The following is a 14,241-nucleotide window of genomic DNA, read 5'->3' on the forward strand; positions in this document are numbered from 1 at the left end:
TTGCGTCAAGGCTGCTCCTGCGACCACTGGGTAGTTGTGATAACCTGTTTTTCCGGCAGACTTATGGTCTCCTGTCCTGCACTCACAACACTACGTTCGTTTTTCATTTATAGTTGTGTCTTGCCTTCCAAAGTTGAAGAAAGTGTATTTCCCTAAGGTGAATGATGTAAGAGCAAGACACTGGCGTATGTTTATGATTATATGGTTTATTAACGAAAGGCAAAACCTACGTTTCTAGCATTTGTAGACTTAGAGAAAGCTCTTGACTATGTTGGCTGGCATACTCTCCTTCAAATTCTGAACCTGGCAGGGGTCAAATACAGGGAGCGGAGGGCTATTTACAATTTGTACAGAAACCAGATGTCAGTTATAGGACTCCAGGGCATAAAAGGGAAACAGTGGTGACGAGGGGAGCGAGACAGGGTTGTAGCCTATCCCCGATGTCATTCAATCTATATATTGAGCAAGCAGTAAAGAAAACAAAAGAAAAATTCGGAGTAGGAATGAAAATCCATGGAGAAGAAATAAAAACTTTGAGGTTTGCCGATCACATTCTAATTCTGTCAGAGACAGCAAAGGACCTGAAAGAGCAGTTGAATGGAATTCACAGAGTCTTGAAGGAGGATATAAGATGAACCTCAAGAAAATCAAACCGAGAATAATGGAATGTAGTCGAATAAATCGGGTGATGCTGAGGGAATTAGATTAGGGAATGAGACACTTAAAGTAGTAAATTAGTTTGTAACTTGGGAAGCAAAATAACTGATGATGGTCGAGAGGATATAACATGTACACTGGCGGTGGAGAGGAAAGCGTTTCTGAAGAAGAGAAATTTGTTAACATCGAGTACAGATTTAAGTGTCAGGGAGTCGTTTCTGAAAGTATTTGTATGGAGTGTAGCAATGTATGGAGGTGAAACATGGTAATAAATATTTTAGACAAGAAGAGAATAGAAGGTGTCGAAATGTGGTGCTACAGAAGAATGCTGAAGATTAGATAGATCACGTGACTAATGAGGAGGTACTGAATAGAATTGTTGAGAAGAGAAATTTGTGACACAACTTGACTAGAATAAGGGATCGGTTGGTAGGACACGTTCTCAGGCATCAAGGCATCACCAATATAGTAGTTTGCGGTAGGTACTTGGAGATGAAGAAACTTGCTCAGGATAGAGTATTATGGAGAGCTGCATCAAAGCAGCAACATGTTTATGATGGAAATCAGGAATTTACGTTATTCATACCGGATGACAATTTTTGATCTACATGAAAAGAAGCCAGCCGCGGTGGTCTCGCGGTTCTAGGCGCTCACTCCGGAACCGAGCAACTGCTACGGTCGCATGATCGAATCCTGCCTCGGGCATGGATGTGTGTGATTTCCTTAGGTTGGTTAGGTTTAAGTAGTTCTAAGCTCTAGGGGACTGATGACCACAGAGGTTAAGTCCCATAGTGCTCAGAGCCATTTGAACCTTGAAAAGAAATCGTCATAGCTTCTGAGTGGTTTGCGTTATGACGTTCAAACTGTACGGTTAGCCGCGGGGCGTGATTGTAATTGGTACGTGTATGCGCGCGCCTTTTTGTTGTCGTCTATTTGCGCGAGAAAACGTCACGGTACAGCGTACCTGAACATAGAGCGCTTGTGAAGGCCTGCTGTGCTAGCAATAACAGCCCAACTGCGGCTCAGAGGAAGTGTTGCGACCGAGTTCAAGCTGAAGACAACCGGTCCAAGTGTGCTAACGATCGAGAATATGATTCGCAAGTTTGAGAGACGGGTAGCGTTCGTACTGACTGAGTTCGCAATGTCGGTCGTCGAAATAGGATGAAAACGCCTGAAAACACCAAGAAGACGCTTGCATTGTTTCAAACTAGCCCCAGGAAATCGGTGAAACGAGCTGCATAACAGCTTTGAATCAACTGGGATACACTGAAAGAAATTGTTGTTGAAGACGCGCATTTCTTCCCATATAAAATTCAGACCTATCAGTCTGGTTCCAGGGCCATTGGACAGCCGTTATGTTTCGCCAGCACTATTGTCTACAGAATTGACGAACAGTGCTTTGATGTGAATACAGTTTGGTTTAGCGGCTAAGCCCACTTCCAGTTGGGTGGATTCGTCAATAAGCGTAATTGGCGCATCTGGGGGACTGGGAGTCTACATTTGGCGGTCGAAAAGTCTCTTCACTCTCAACAGGAGACTGTGTGGTTTGCAATTTCCATTCACCGAATAATCGGTGGATATTCCTTTGGTGAGTACGGAATGGTGCGTGAAGGTGTTGAAAAATGATTTCATCCCCATTATCGAAAGTGCCACTGATTTCGACGAGATGTGATTTGTGCAAGAATGGGCTCGACCCATATCGAAGCAGTAGAGCGTTTGATGTCCTCGAGAAGCACTTTGGAGACTGCATTCTGGCTCTGGGGCACTCAGATTCAACTGACATGGGCCTCGATTGGATTCACTTTCAGATAAAACAGCTGTGCCATGCTTACCTGTGCATGTAAAACCACTCTCACTTTCTACCTATTCGTTGAATAGATTAAGAATAATTGTTTATAGCACACTTCCTTGCTGGACTCATTTCTGAACATGTGTATAACCTGTGTAGAGCGCACACCAATAAAAGTCCTTTCTTTTTGTATACAGCTTCCACAGAACATATCAGTGTCTGTGCATATTCCTACATTCTTCTATAACTCAAAGTTTATTTAGCCATTTTACGTTATGAAACATTTTCTGCATACCTAAATAAGCTGCCTATTTACATTTTTAAATTAAGTTTAAAGATATTATTCCTCCTTCGATACTTCGGGTTTTCCTGAATCCAAACTGACTCTGATAATATTATGTCAACTGTTCGAAGATTCGAAGACAATGGAAGCTTTTATTTTATGAGGCACTTACCACTAAGCTAAGACTTCGGCAATTTTAGTATTTTAAGACATTCCTCCTTTTAGGATTAATATTATGATGTTTCTCTAGAATCTAAGGACAGTTTTCCCTCTTCACATATGTTACACTTAGGAGTATATAACACACTTCTGATTTTGATTCCTCCGGGGATCGAGAAATTCAGCAGGAATGTTGTCTTTCCCTTGTGCTTTCTTGTTTCTCAGGATTCTCAGAGCTAGTTGATACAAAATAACTGCAATAAATAATAATCATTTAACATGTCATTTAAAGGATCAACCTGATCGTCTAATGTAGTAACTGGAACTATGACTGTCTTCAGCACTAATTATACCGTGTAATAAAGAACTTATATCAAGAAAGATTAGTTATCAATACCACCTGGAACAATGTGGTAGCATGACATCAGTTATGAAATGATGGCAAATATGTTAGTTGAAAAGGTGGCATATTCTCCATAACTGGCCCTGACATATCGCCCTGCAGTAATAGCTTCCAACCATAGTACCAGAGTGCAACCAGATACTAGCTAGGACTTGCAAACACATACACACACACCAAATCATCATCTTTACCGATTAACTGAACTTTACAAAGAAGAATATTTTCTTTGGTAATTTTTGTTTCCCAAATGATGAAACATAAATTATACTCAGCTTTTGTAGACGCTTTATTAAACCTCAGACTAATGAGTCAATGACACAATTTGTACTTCTTATTTGTAACAACCATTTTTCATAGACTGATGTACCCTTTCTCACTGCATTTACTACTCCTCAAAAACGAAAGTTAACTACCGGTCTGCACTGACGGTATACACTTGTTAGAAAACATGTTTCCTCTACACCACTTATCTCTCTCATGACAGTTGCTTCACCCTCTCGCTGCAGCTTTACTTAAAATGGATGAAGCTAAAATCCGCGCACTATACTTACTGCTTCTAAAGCACATGATTGCGGGAAACCTTACTTTTGAACTGTTAGAAATCGAACGATTTCAACTTGCCAATGCTTTTTGGATGAAGTGAGAAATGAAGAAATATCTGGTCTATTGCAAGAACCTTTATGAGATATTTAACCATACATGATTTATATGTCTCGATTTATCTATCATAGGTGCATGGTAAAAAGTACAAACTATTCTGTGTAGCAGGAGGATTATGTGTGGAAGATGAGGTTCATACATTCATTTGACTAGCTCTGTCTTCACCACATTGTGTCATTCGTTAATGCTATTATTTGAAAGTAAAAGTTAATTAATGGTAACCTATGTAATAACTATTATACTTTTATGAAGCAGTAAGAATAAGCGCGACGTTTTTTAAAATAATTTAGTATTGTGATCGAAACACAGATAGACACATTTGTCTTTATCCCTCACGAAATTTAATTTTATGCATTGTGGGTGGGCGTAGGGGGTGTAACAATGCCACTACTGTACACAACGTTGTGTGTTGTGATATTGCACTATGTCAGAAGTTGCCATCCAGCTATGCCCGCCACCTTGACGTAATGTTTCTAGAAAGTCATTCCAGACTGTGATAGCAGTTAGTTGATCCCCTGTGGGTATCAGTTCCTGCAGAGGAACATGCTGGATTGGCGGTTAAGGACAGTGTGATACAGATTTCAGGCGTAAAATATCATTTTTTTCTTAAATAACTTTAGAAATCGGAACTTTGTGTTGAATAAATTACGAATTCAGTACCTTCTGACGCTCTTAGTAATCTGATACATCTCCATTTTGATATTCTGAGCAAATAATTGTAGAACTAACGATAAGAGGTCTCTATTCCTTCTGGGGCTTTTTGTACTAGCAAATAGGAAAGTTTTAAGGGGAGATTTTGGTCCAAAAAATCGATTTTTCAAAAATATCATTTTGTTGATCTACACAGTTTAATCTAAGTTGTGTGCGAATTTTATCATGATAGCAGCTTTAGAAATACCTTTATACTGTTAAACTGATTAAATCTGCACTGCAGGCCACTCCCACCTCTCCCGAAAATTGGGGAATTGGTGGCTTCAGCGGAATTTTTGTCAGTGTTGAAGATATTTTCTTTCGATATCTTTGGCTCACATCTATATCTTTGCCTGAAAACTTGGTTTTATGTGGTTTATTTACGTTTTGACAATACTAACACATATGAGTAGGTGGGAAGTTGAATTCGCGAACCTTTATGTGGAAGTCTAGATTTATGCATAATGGGTGGCGGAAAAATTGTGTTTAGCTGATGGAAGTTTCATGGAAATCGGTTCACCAACAAAAAAGAATAAGTAGCTAGAAATGAAGAATATAAGCTCTCAGCTTATCCACTGACCAAGCACCAATGCACAATCTGTGTCCGAAAGGCGATTGGTGTAAGTTAAACAACAGAAATGAGACGTATTTACATAAACACTGATAACCAGAACATGTTATGAATGCATTTAAACCAACATTCAGGTTTGTTGTAAAACCTTCTTTATTTAGGAAGTGTCTTCATGGAAAGACACAAAATGCAAATGAAAGCCTCAATTATTTAATTTGGATTAGATGCTCAAAAGGGACATTCTGTGGACTCGAAGTACTCAAAATAGGTGTCTATTATGCAGTTATATGTCACAATAACGGAAATAATGGCAGAATTGAAGTTCTGAAGAGTGTCGGTATATATCTTGATGTGTTTACAAGAAAAGCATTTTACACCATCGAGAAAGCTAACAGATCAGTGTCTTAGCTGCAAATGCAGGCCAGGCAGATTCGAAGAGGAGAGAAGAGAAACCTGAAGGATGAGGAATATCAGTATGGAGGATTTTAAAATTGAGGTAATATTATTGCATGTTTAAATATGAGAAGATAAACTTTGAACATCATTTCGTCTGTTTCACAATTTTTACTTTATTAGAAGCGTTTTATCAAAAAGTATATGCTCTAATGCTTTGAAATTTTCGTGAAGTGTTCGCCACGTACTGCTGTCTCCTCGGAACTAAAAAATTCGAGATCCTCCAAATACATTCGGAATTTTAGATGATTATATGTAGAAAAAGTTAATTTTGGATGTGCAAGATTAAAAACTTTCTTAATGACACAGTTTGTGCCATAGATTAATAACTGCGGTTCAATGGTCTTATAACCTTCTTAGAACACTACAATAAAAGTTTCAGATTAATTGCATGGTTAGAATATAAGTTACGGCTTTTTATAAGAAAACAACAAAAATTAAAAATTCAAATTAATTGCAAATTATTAATCCTGCTTATTTCAATATATTTTTCTGTTAAAACGCTGCTCATTTGCTTTATGAACGGAAAATTTTAGATTTCTACATTAATAAATGTGGGTGTAATGATTTTTTAAATAAACATTTTCTGTTACATACCTACTGAAACAGTTTTTTTAATGATTTGCATCTATTCGCTTGTGGCATCAGCCTGACACAGAAAGTATATCATATTGTTGCAAATGGCGTGTGATTTGAAACATATCCCAACTGGAGGTTTATACAGATTTGATTGTGGCTCATACAAGTATAGAGGGTACTGAATGAGGGCAAAGGACTGCTCAGTGACACCGTGTTCCAGAAGCCCTAACAGTGGGACGAGTTCATGAGGCTGAGGAGGCCACGGCCGTGGATCTGGGTGCCCTGCTGGACGCCGGGGACGGCGCTGTGGTGACTCTGCTGGCCGGGGACAATACGCAGCTGGTGGCTCACAGGGCTATCTTGGCCGCCAGGAGCGCCGTGTTTGCAGGCATGCTCCGTCGTCTCACCTTAGAGGCGAGCAGCAACCAGCTCGCACTCTCCGACATAGAGGGCCCTGTGCTGCGCCAGGTGCTGGCACACCTCTACACCCTCCAGCCCCCACAGCTGCCCAGCATGGCGCCACAGCTGCTGGTCGCCGCTGACCAATACGGCTTGTCAGTACTGAAGGTGCAGTGCGAGCAACAGGTGGCCGCACAGCTGTCTGTCGAGACTGCATCAGCCACAGGTGTTCTCGCGATTAGGCACTCCGCTAACATGCTGAAGCAGGCTGCCGTCGCCTTCATAAAGGCCCATTTGCTCAGTGTGATGGCGACTCAGGGCTGGGATGAGGCTGTAGTCAACGACCCACAAACTTTTATAGAGTTGGTTCACCTGATTGCAGAGACACCGACAGACACCAGGTAAGCATGAGACAAGCTCCTCATTTATGTTACACAGCTCTAAGTGTGCGTACTGACAAGCCTACAATGTCCACCACTAAGTGTAATTAGATGTGCCTGCGCCGTAAAATACACTACTATTGGTATTGAAACGTACCCTTAGAAAAATTATACATGACTGTGCTTAAACTGACACACAATATTTTTTTAGCGCAACGCAATCTGACATGCAAAAATCCCTACAAAAGAATGGCCCTGACTAACATTAACCTATACCTTTCACAAATCACTTACCTCACAAAAATCTTCGTTACTCGAACTACTGCAATACAGCGAGCGCCAATACTGCCAGCTAAATAAAAGATTCAAACTACTGAAGGCACTAACTACTGATAGGCATAGTTAGCAAATGAAAGATTTTGATAGAGAACAAACAATGTATTTACCTCAATACTGTTCAAAAGTCATAATGTATATAGCAGTTCATGATGATCCAGTATAACAAATTTCAAAACTCCGCTATCTCTCTCCCCACATCCACCACTGCTGGCGGCTCACCTCCAACTGCGCAACGCTATGCGCTGTTAACAGCCAACTGCCCAACAGTACAATGGCAGACAACAATGCAAACTAGCCACAGACTGCACACAGCACAGCCAGTGATTTTCATACAGAGCGCTACGTGGCGTTACCAGTATAAAAACCTAAACAGCCTACATACAATATCCAGTTTCTTGTATACGCTATGTGATGAAAAGTATCTGTACACCTGGCTGAAAATGACAAACAAGTTCGTGGCGCCCTCTATCGGTAATGCAGGAATTCAATATGGTGTTGGCCCATCCTCAGCCTTCAAACAGCTGCTGGAAGGTTGCTTTGGGCCCATTTTTCACGGAGTTCACGGCGTTCCAAAACATCTCAAAGGTGTTCTATAGCATTCAGGTCAGGGCTCTGTGCAAGCCAGTCGATTACAAAGACGTTATTCTCGTCTAACCAGTCTGACACAGCTCGTGTATTGTGAGCAGGTGCTCGATCGTGTTGAAAGATACAATCGCCATCCCTGAATTGCCCTTCAACAGTGGCAAAGGTTCTTAAAACATGAATATGGGAGTGTGGTGTGATATTGCCACGCAAAAGAACAAGGGGTGCAAGAACCCTCCACGAAAAACACGACGACACCATAACACCACCGCATCCGAATTCTACTGTTGGCGCGACACACAGTGGCAGATGACGTTCACTGGGCATTGACCACAGCCACACCCTGCCATCGGGTCGCCACATTGTGTGCCGTGATTCGTCACACCACACAACGTTTTTTCCACCGTTCAATGGTCCAACGTTTATGCTCCTTACACTAAGCGAGTCGTGGTTCGGCATTAACCAGAGTGATGTGTGGCTTATGAGTAGCTGCTCGACCATGAAATACAAGTTTTCAAACCTCCCACATAACTGTCATAGTACTTGCAATGGATCCTGATGCAGTTTGGAATAACTGTGTGATGGTCTGGATAGATGTCTGCCTATTACACATTACCATCCTCTTCAACTGTCGGCAGTCTCTGTCTGTCAAGAGACGAGGTTGGCCGCAACGTTTTGTGCTGTATATGTCCCTTCACGTATCGCATCGGAAATACTGGACCGAGTTATGTTTAGGAGTGTGGAAATCTCTGGTACAGACGTATGACACAAGTGACACCCAATCACCTGACCATATTCGAAGTCCATGAGTTCCGCATAGCACCCCATTCTACTATCTCACGATGTCTAATGATTACTGAGGTCGCTTATATAGAGTATTTCGCAGCACAGTGCACCTGATATGAAAAACTCATGGTTTTGGAGGGTGTCTGGATATTTTTGATCACATCGTGTAAGTAATGTATTTACAGCTGCAAGTAGGATGAGACTCCAGCTGTACAGTTCTCTGACGACATATTAGAATTTGTGTTGCAGTGGAGCTCGAGCTTAGGCTTGCCACTTTATGGGACAGCTTGCCTCAACCACTGCGGCTATCCAAGCACGCTTCCGGACCTCCAAACTTCACCATGTGTCCACATCCAGCATTTGCACAAATGCTTTGATTCTCACTCAGAAAGAGACTTACTGATTATTGCCATAGTCTTTCCTAGACATGTAAAAATTTTCCAGTGTCTTTATTTGTTATGGAATATCCTCCATACATGCATGCATATCTGAGGGAACACACACTGCTATGACCGACAGCTGTATCAAATACAATAAATGCATTCGCAACTGCTAATACAATGACACGCCAAGTATACAATATAGGGTGAATCACTGGAAACTTGCAAATGATGTAAACATAGAAAGCACAATTGATGTGCGGTTTCACAAAATTGATTAATAGTGAGGGACTCGTGTTATTCACTTATCAATAGATTGTAATAATACATAGAATGGGTTTTCTTGGTGAAAACATTCAATTCCTTAAAAGGAACAATGCCAGTGATACTAATCAACAAAAAGTAAGGTAAATTAGAATGTCGATGCTGTTTGGTGTAGGATTCTATGTGACTCAATTACGACATATCGTATTTTGAAAAGTCCCCACGCCAAAACTTGTACCTGTGGTCATCATCATCATCATCATCATCATCATCATTGGGTTGTCTGCCTTGCAGCAGGTTTTAACTGCCTAGCCCTCCATGCTTATCTGTCTGCTGCGTTTCTCTTCATTCTTTGGTACCCACCTTGTGGCTTGCAGACATCATTCGGCAACTGAAACCTTCTTCTGCCCTTCCTTGTCTTTCCCAGAAGGAAACGTTCAGTTGTCTCTACGAGAAGGCAATCTCTTCTTAGATTGTGGCCTATCCAGTTTAGTTTCCTGTCCTCCATCGCTAGAAGCATCCTCCGTTCTTCTCCAACTCTCCTCGGTATATCTGAGTAATTCCTAACTTTATCAGTCCAGCTGATCTTCGTTCCACGCCATATCCACATTTCACAAACTTTAATTCTCTTCTCATTCTGCTTTATCAAAGTCCACGTTTCTGCTCTATACAAGGCAATGCTCCATATTAAGCACTTAACCAGTCGCTTCCTTAATTCCTTGTTTAAACAACTAGTTAAGAGTCTTCTCTGCTTTTGAAATGCCTGTTCCGCCCGAGCCATTCTCATTTTGATATCTTGTTGTCAGTCCGTATCTTCTTTAATCCAAGTTCTCAAATACTTGAATGCTCTTACCTGTTCTATGGTTTCTGACTCCAAATTAATTTTTACTTTTCTTTTCTTTAGGCTTATGGCAATGCTTTTGGTTTTCTTTTTATTAATTGTCATACCATATACTACAAAGACTTCATTCAGGTCATTTAGCACTTGTGTCAGCTTCTCTTGATTTTTTGCGAGGATCGCCATGTCATCTGCAAATCTTATACATTCAATATTTTGTCGACCTATCCTGACGCCTCTTGTCGGCTTTCCAGTACATCCTTCTGACAGCTGTTAAATAAGATCGGCAAGAGACAACAGCCCTGTCTAACAACTCTCCCAATCCTGTTGTCTCCAGACATCTCATTACCTATACGTACCCGAGCTTTCTTATCCAGGTACAGATTTGCCATCAGTCTTCTCACATTCCACTTTACTCCCTTCATTTTCTAAAGACCTAACAGCTTATCAAACTGCTCTCTATCAAATGTCTTTTCAAGGTTTATGAAGGCAGCATACATTTCTATGCTCTTTTCTATGTATCTTTCACTGATGGTTCTTAGAACCCCAATGGCATCTCGTGTTCACCTTTCCCCTTACGAAACCATAGTGTTCTTCACCAAGTGTTTCTTGCAGTATTCCATATAGCCTCCTATTTAGAATCCGAAGAACTACTTTTGCTACCTTCGGTATGAGGCTGATTGTCCCGTGGCCTTTACACTTTTTAGGATAATTAGTCTTTGGGATTGGGACTATTATACTTACGAGAAAGTCTTCTGCCCATTCACATTTGTCGTAGATGTAGTTGCAGAGAGAGGTCAACTCATTTTTGCCTGTTTCTTTTAAACTCTTTAAGATTTCCGCCGGAACGTCATCTACACCGCATGCTGTGTTGCTTTCAAGTTCTCCCAGTGGCTTATTTGGCTCTGAACGTAGGATAAAATCTCCTTTATAATTTCATTTACTCATTCTTCCTTCTCAATCTACAGATCAGAGTGTCTGTGGTAGCACACAATAAAGAAAAGCAGAAGTGCATACAATAGTTATGTGGATTCTGGCCAGCAACGAGGCAGTTGACCATCACAGGTTGGGTTCAAAATCAGCACCAGCAACGACAAAACACAGTTCCGGTCTGGTTTCAACGACCTTTCCATACATGCTAGCATTTCAGCGGAGATGTCCAAGAAGGCTGCAGTAATACGTCGCTGCATATCATCGACTGTAGTCTGTATGTCCCCGTAGACAGAGACTTTCTGCTTTCCACACAGAAAAATGTCTACGGGCGTAAAATCTTGGGAGTGGGACAGCCAAGGTACAGGTCCGCAGCATCCAATCCGGCAATTTGGAAAGAATTCGTGAAGATATACTGCAGTAGTTCGTGCGCTATTGGTTGAACAGCCATCATGTTGGTACCACAGGTTCCTCCTAGTCTGCAGAGGAAGAGCAGAGCATCCATGGATGATGGCAGCTGTGATACTTGTTCGCATTCAGATTGGCGTATATGAAAAACGGACCTGTGAACTGGCAGTTCACTATCCCACTATATGTTTACGTTCCATGGATGCTGACGCTCCATCTGACGAAGCCGACAGCGATTGTCAACAGACCACAGGGTATGTGTCGATGATTTACTTGGCCATGTTTATTAACTGTGGCTTCATCACTGAAAAAGATACATGATACACCTGGAGTATTCTGTCTTAAGGCCCATGTATAGAAGGTAACACGTTTGTCATAATAATTTCCATTCAGTTCTTGATGGAGAGAGAGATGTGGTGGTAATGGAACATATGTCGAGGGACAATACGTACGACAATTGCCTGACCCATGCCACGTCCTCATGCGATTACACGGCAGCTAATCTGGAACATCAGGAAGCACATTAAATTGCCCCTCTTCTGTCGTCACTTTTTTTCTTTCTGTTACGTTGTCTATGTGTTACATTACCTCTTTCAGTTAATGAACTTGGAGGTTGATAAATAATTGCTAAGATGCAAATTAAATTCCTTTCGAACAGGCCACGAAAGCCCAACGGTACCGACCGGCCGCCGTGTCATCCTCATCCCACAGGCGTTACTGAATGCGGATATGGAGAGGTATGTGGTCAGCACACCACTGTCCCTGGCCGTATGTCAGTTTCCGAGACCGCAGCCGCTGCTTATCAATCAAGTAGCTCCTCAGTTTGCCTCACAAGGGTTGAGTGCACCCCGCTTGCCAACAGCTTTAGGCAGACTGCATGGTCACCCATCCAAGTGCTAGCCCAACCCGATAGCATTTATCTTCGGTGATCTGACCAGAACCGGTTTTACCACTGCGGCAAGGCCGTTGGCCCTAATTGCTGAGGTGGCTGATGTTTATTGGGATATCTCTCCACATACACTGTATGAGGGAGAAATGCATTCTTCCTACACTCTCCATACGTCATACAGATGCCGGCATTATCTGCATTGGTAAATCCCGTTATTCACTCACGACCTACTGCTTGGATTCTCAGACACTACCTCAATAGCAAGTCGAAATGCACTCAAGGTACACACAAGCACTCAGTAAGCAAACTCAACAACATTGTACCTAGCAACGAAGCAGGTTGAATATCACAAATAAATGTCAGTGTCGAAACTTTTCAGAATATTGTATCTCGAAAACGACTCGCACCATAATCCTCAACAAACACCAGTGACATCTGATTTGTTCTACTTCTAATTTGTTAATGTCAATAGGCGTTGATCTATTTCGAAAAGTGTAATTTTTCACTAATAATACACTTCCTAGTTACTAATACAATCTTTTGTATGGCTAACAATACGAGCCCCGCAGTTCCAATCCACTCTATGAGAGCAGCACATGAATAGCACTTCCAATATCCGCCATTCTTTTCAGTCGAAGTTTTAGGCGATTCATCCTGTATATTTGCGTCATAGTAAAACTTCTTCCAGACTGAGACTCGAACCCAGAACCTGGAAGTATGCTCGAATAGCAGAGGTCGTTAAAGCGACTGCTCGCATGAAGTGGGATATCCATGTTGGGATCCCAGTCTGGCACAAATATTCATACGTCACCAATAAATTATAGAGCTGTAATGTGATCGTATTCTCAACTTGAACACATTTCGTCTGTTGCTTCAGACATGAATCCTTTTTCTCAAGGACATGCTATAGAAGGTTTTTAAACACAGGCACTGTAAGTAGTATTTACATGCCCAGGCAAAGGCCGCAACAACAATAAGTGTGTTTCTTCCTGTGTGAGTGTTACAGTGACTGTTCTACAGCAAGACATGGAAACTCACTGTGATGTCTCGAGTTTTGGGTCGGTCACTGAAGTACGCTCGCATAGACAAAGTGGTTACGGCGACCACTCGTGCACAGTGGGAAATTCTGATTCCAGTCCAGTCCAACAGTAAACCGTACAGTTGGAGTGAAGTATTCGCCATTGTGAATAAGCTTCCTGTATTTTACACAGCTGTAGATCACAGCAGCATCTGTTTTTTCAGACATGCATGCATGTCTGAAGGACATTGCATAGTAGGCTCTTAAACACAGACACTGAAATTAGCAATAGCATTTTCTGATGGCTCACGTTGCTTTCGTAAAATTCTCATAAGAGTTTCATCAAATCACCGTACTAAACTGAGTATGTCAGCACGTAAGCTAGCCTCCAAAAATCCTGCAATAGCCAAGACGTTCATATCTTTGTGAATTATTTTGGTCTTATTTGCAGTCGTCATTTGTATTAAATTGCATGTGTACAGCAAGCTGTTATTTACGTTAGCCTATCAAGTGGTTGAAGAAAGACGAACATTAGCTGTGGCCGCTGCAGGTTCCGTTCTAGTGACGGACACAATGATGGGCTGCTCAGATCAGAGACAGACACAGTGACATGTGCTGCTGGCAGCTAGGGCAAGCACGATCTGTTCTTTGAGCTGTAGATGCTACCCTGAACCTCTTTATTCAAAGTAACCTTATGAAGCAAGTGTCGATCAAACATGTGCCCCACTATCCTCCAAAGTCACGGAACGGGGGCCTACCGTGACCGGTTCAAGTTGTCTCGCGT

At 41.7% G+C, this 14,241-nt stretch overlaps 1 protein-coding gene across 3 annotated transcripts in view; it reads left to right on the forward strand.

Moving 5' to 3' along the window:
* LOC126426792 (uncharacterized) overlaps window positions 1–14,241 on the forward strand; it is a 60,309-nt gene that overhangs the window by 30,598 nt on the left and 15,470 nt on the right. For 2 of the 3 annotated variants that reach the window (XM_050088788.1, XM_050088787.1), the window contains exon 3: window positions 6,465–7,044. In XM_050088788.1, the coding sequence (XP_049944745.1) occupies window positions 6,465–7,044 (580 nt within the window). The remainder of the gene's footprint in view (window positions 1–6,464; window positions 7,045–14,241) is intronic. The other variant, XM_050088789.1, reaches the window with a different exon arrangement.

The sequence above is a fragment of the Schistocerca serialis genome, chromosome 11 (assembly GCF_023864345.2).
Source record: "Schistocerca serialis cubense isolate TAMUIC-IGC-003099 chromosome 11, iqSchSeri2.2, whole genome shotgun sequence".
In the NCBI taxonomy this organism is placed as follows: Eukaryota; Metazoa; Arthropoda; class Insecta; order Orthoptera; family Acrididae; genus Schistocerca; species Schistocerca serialis.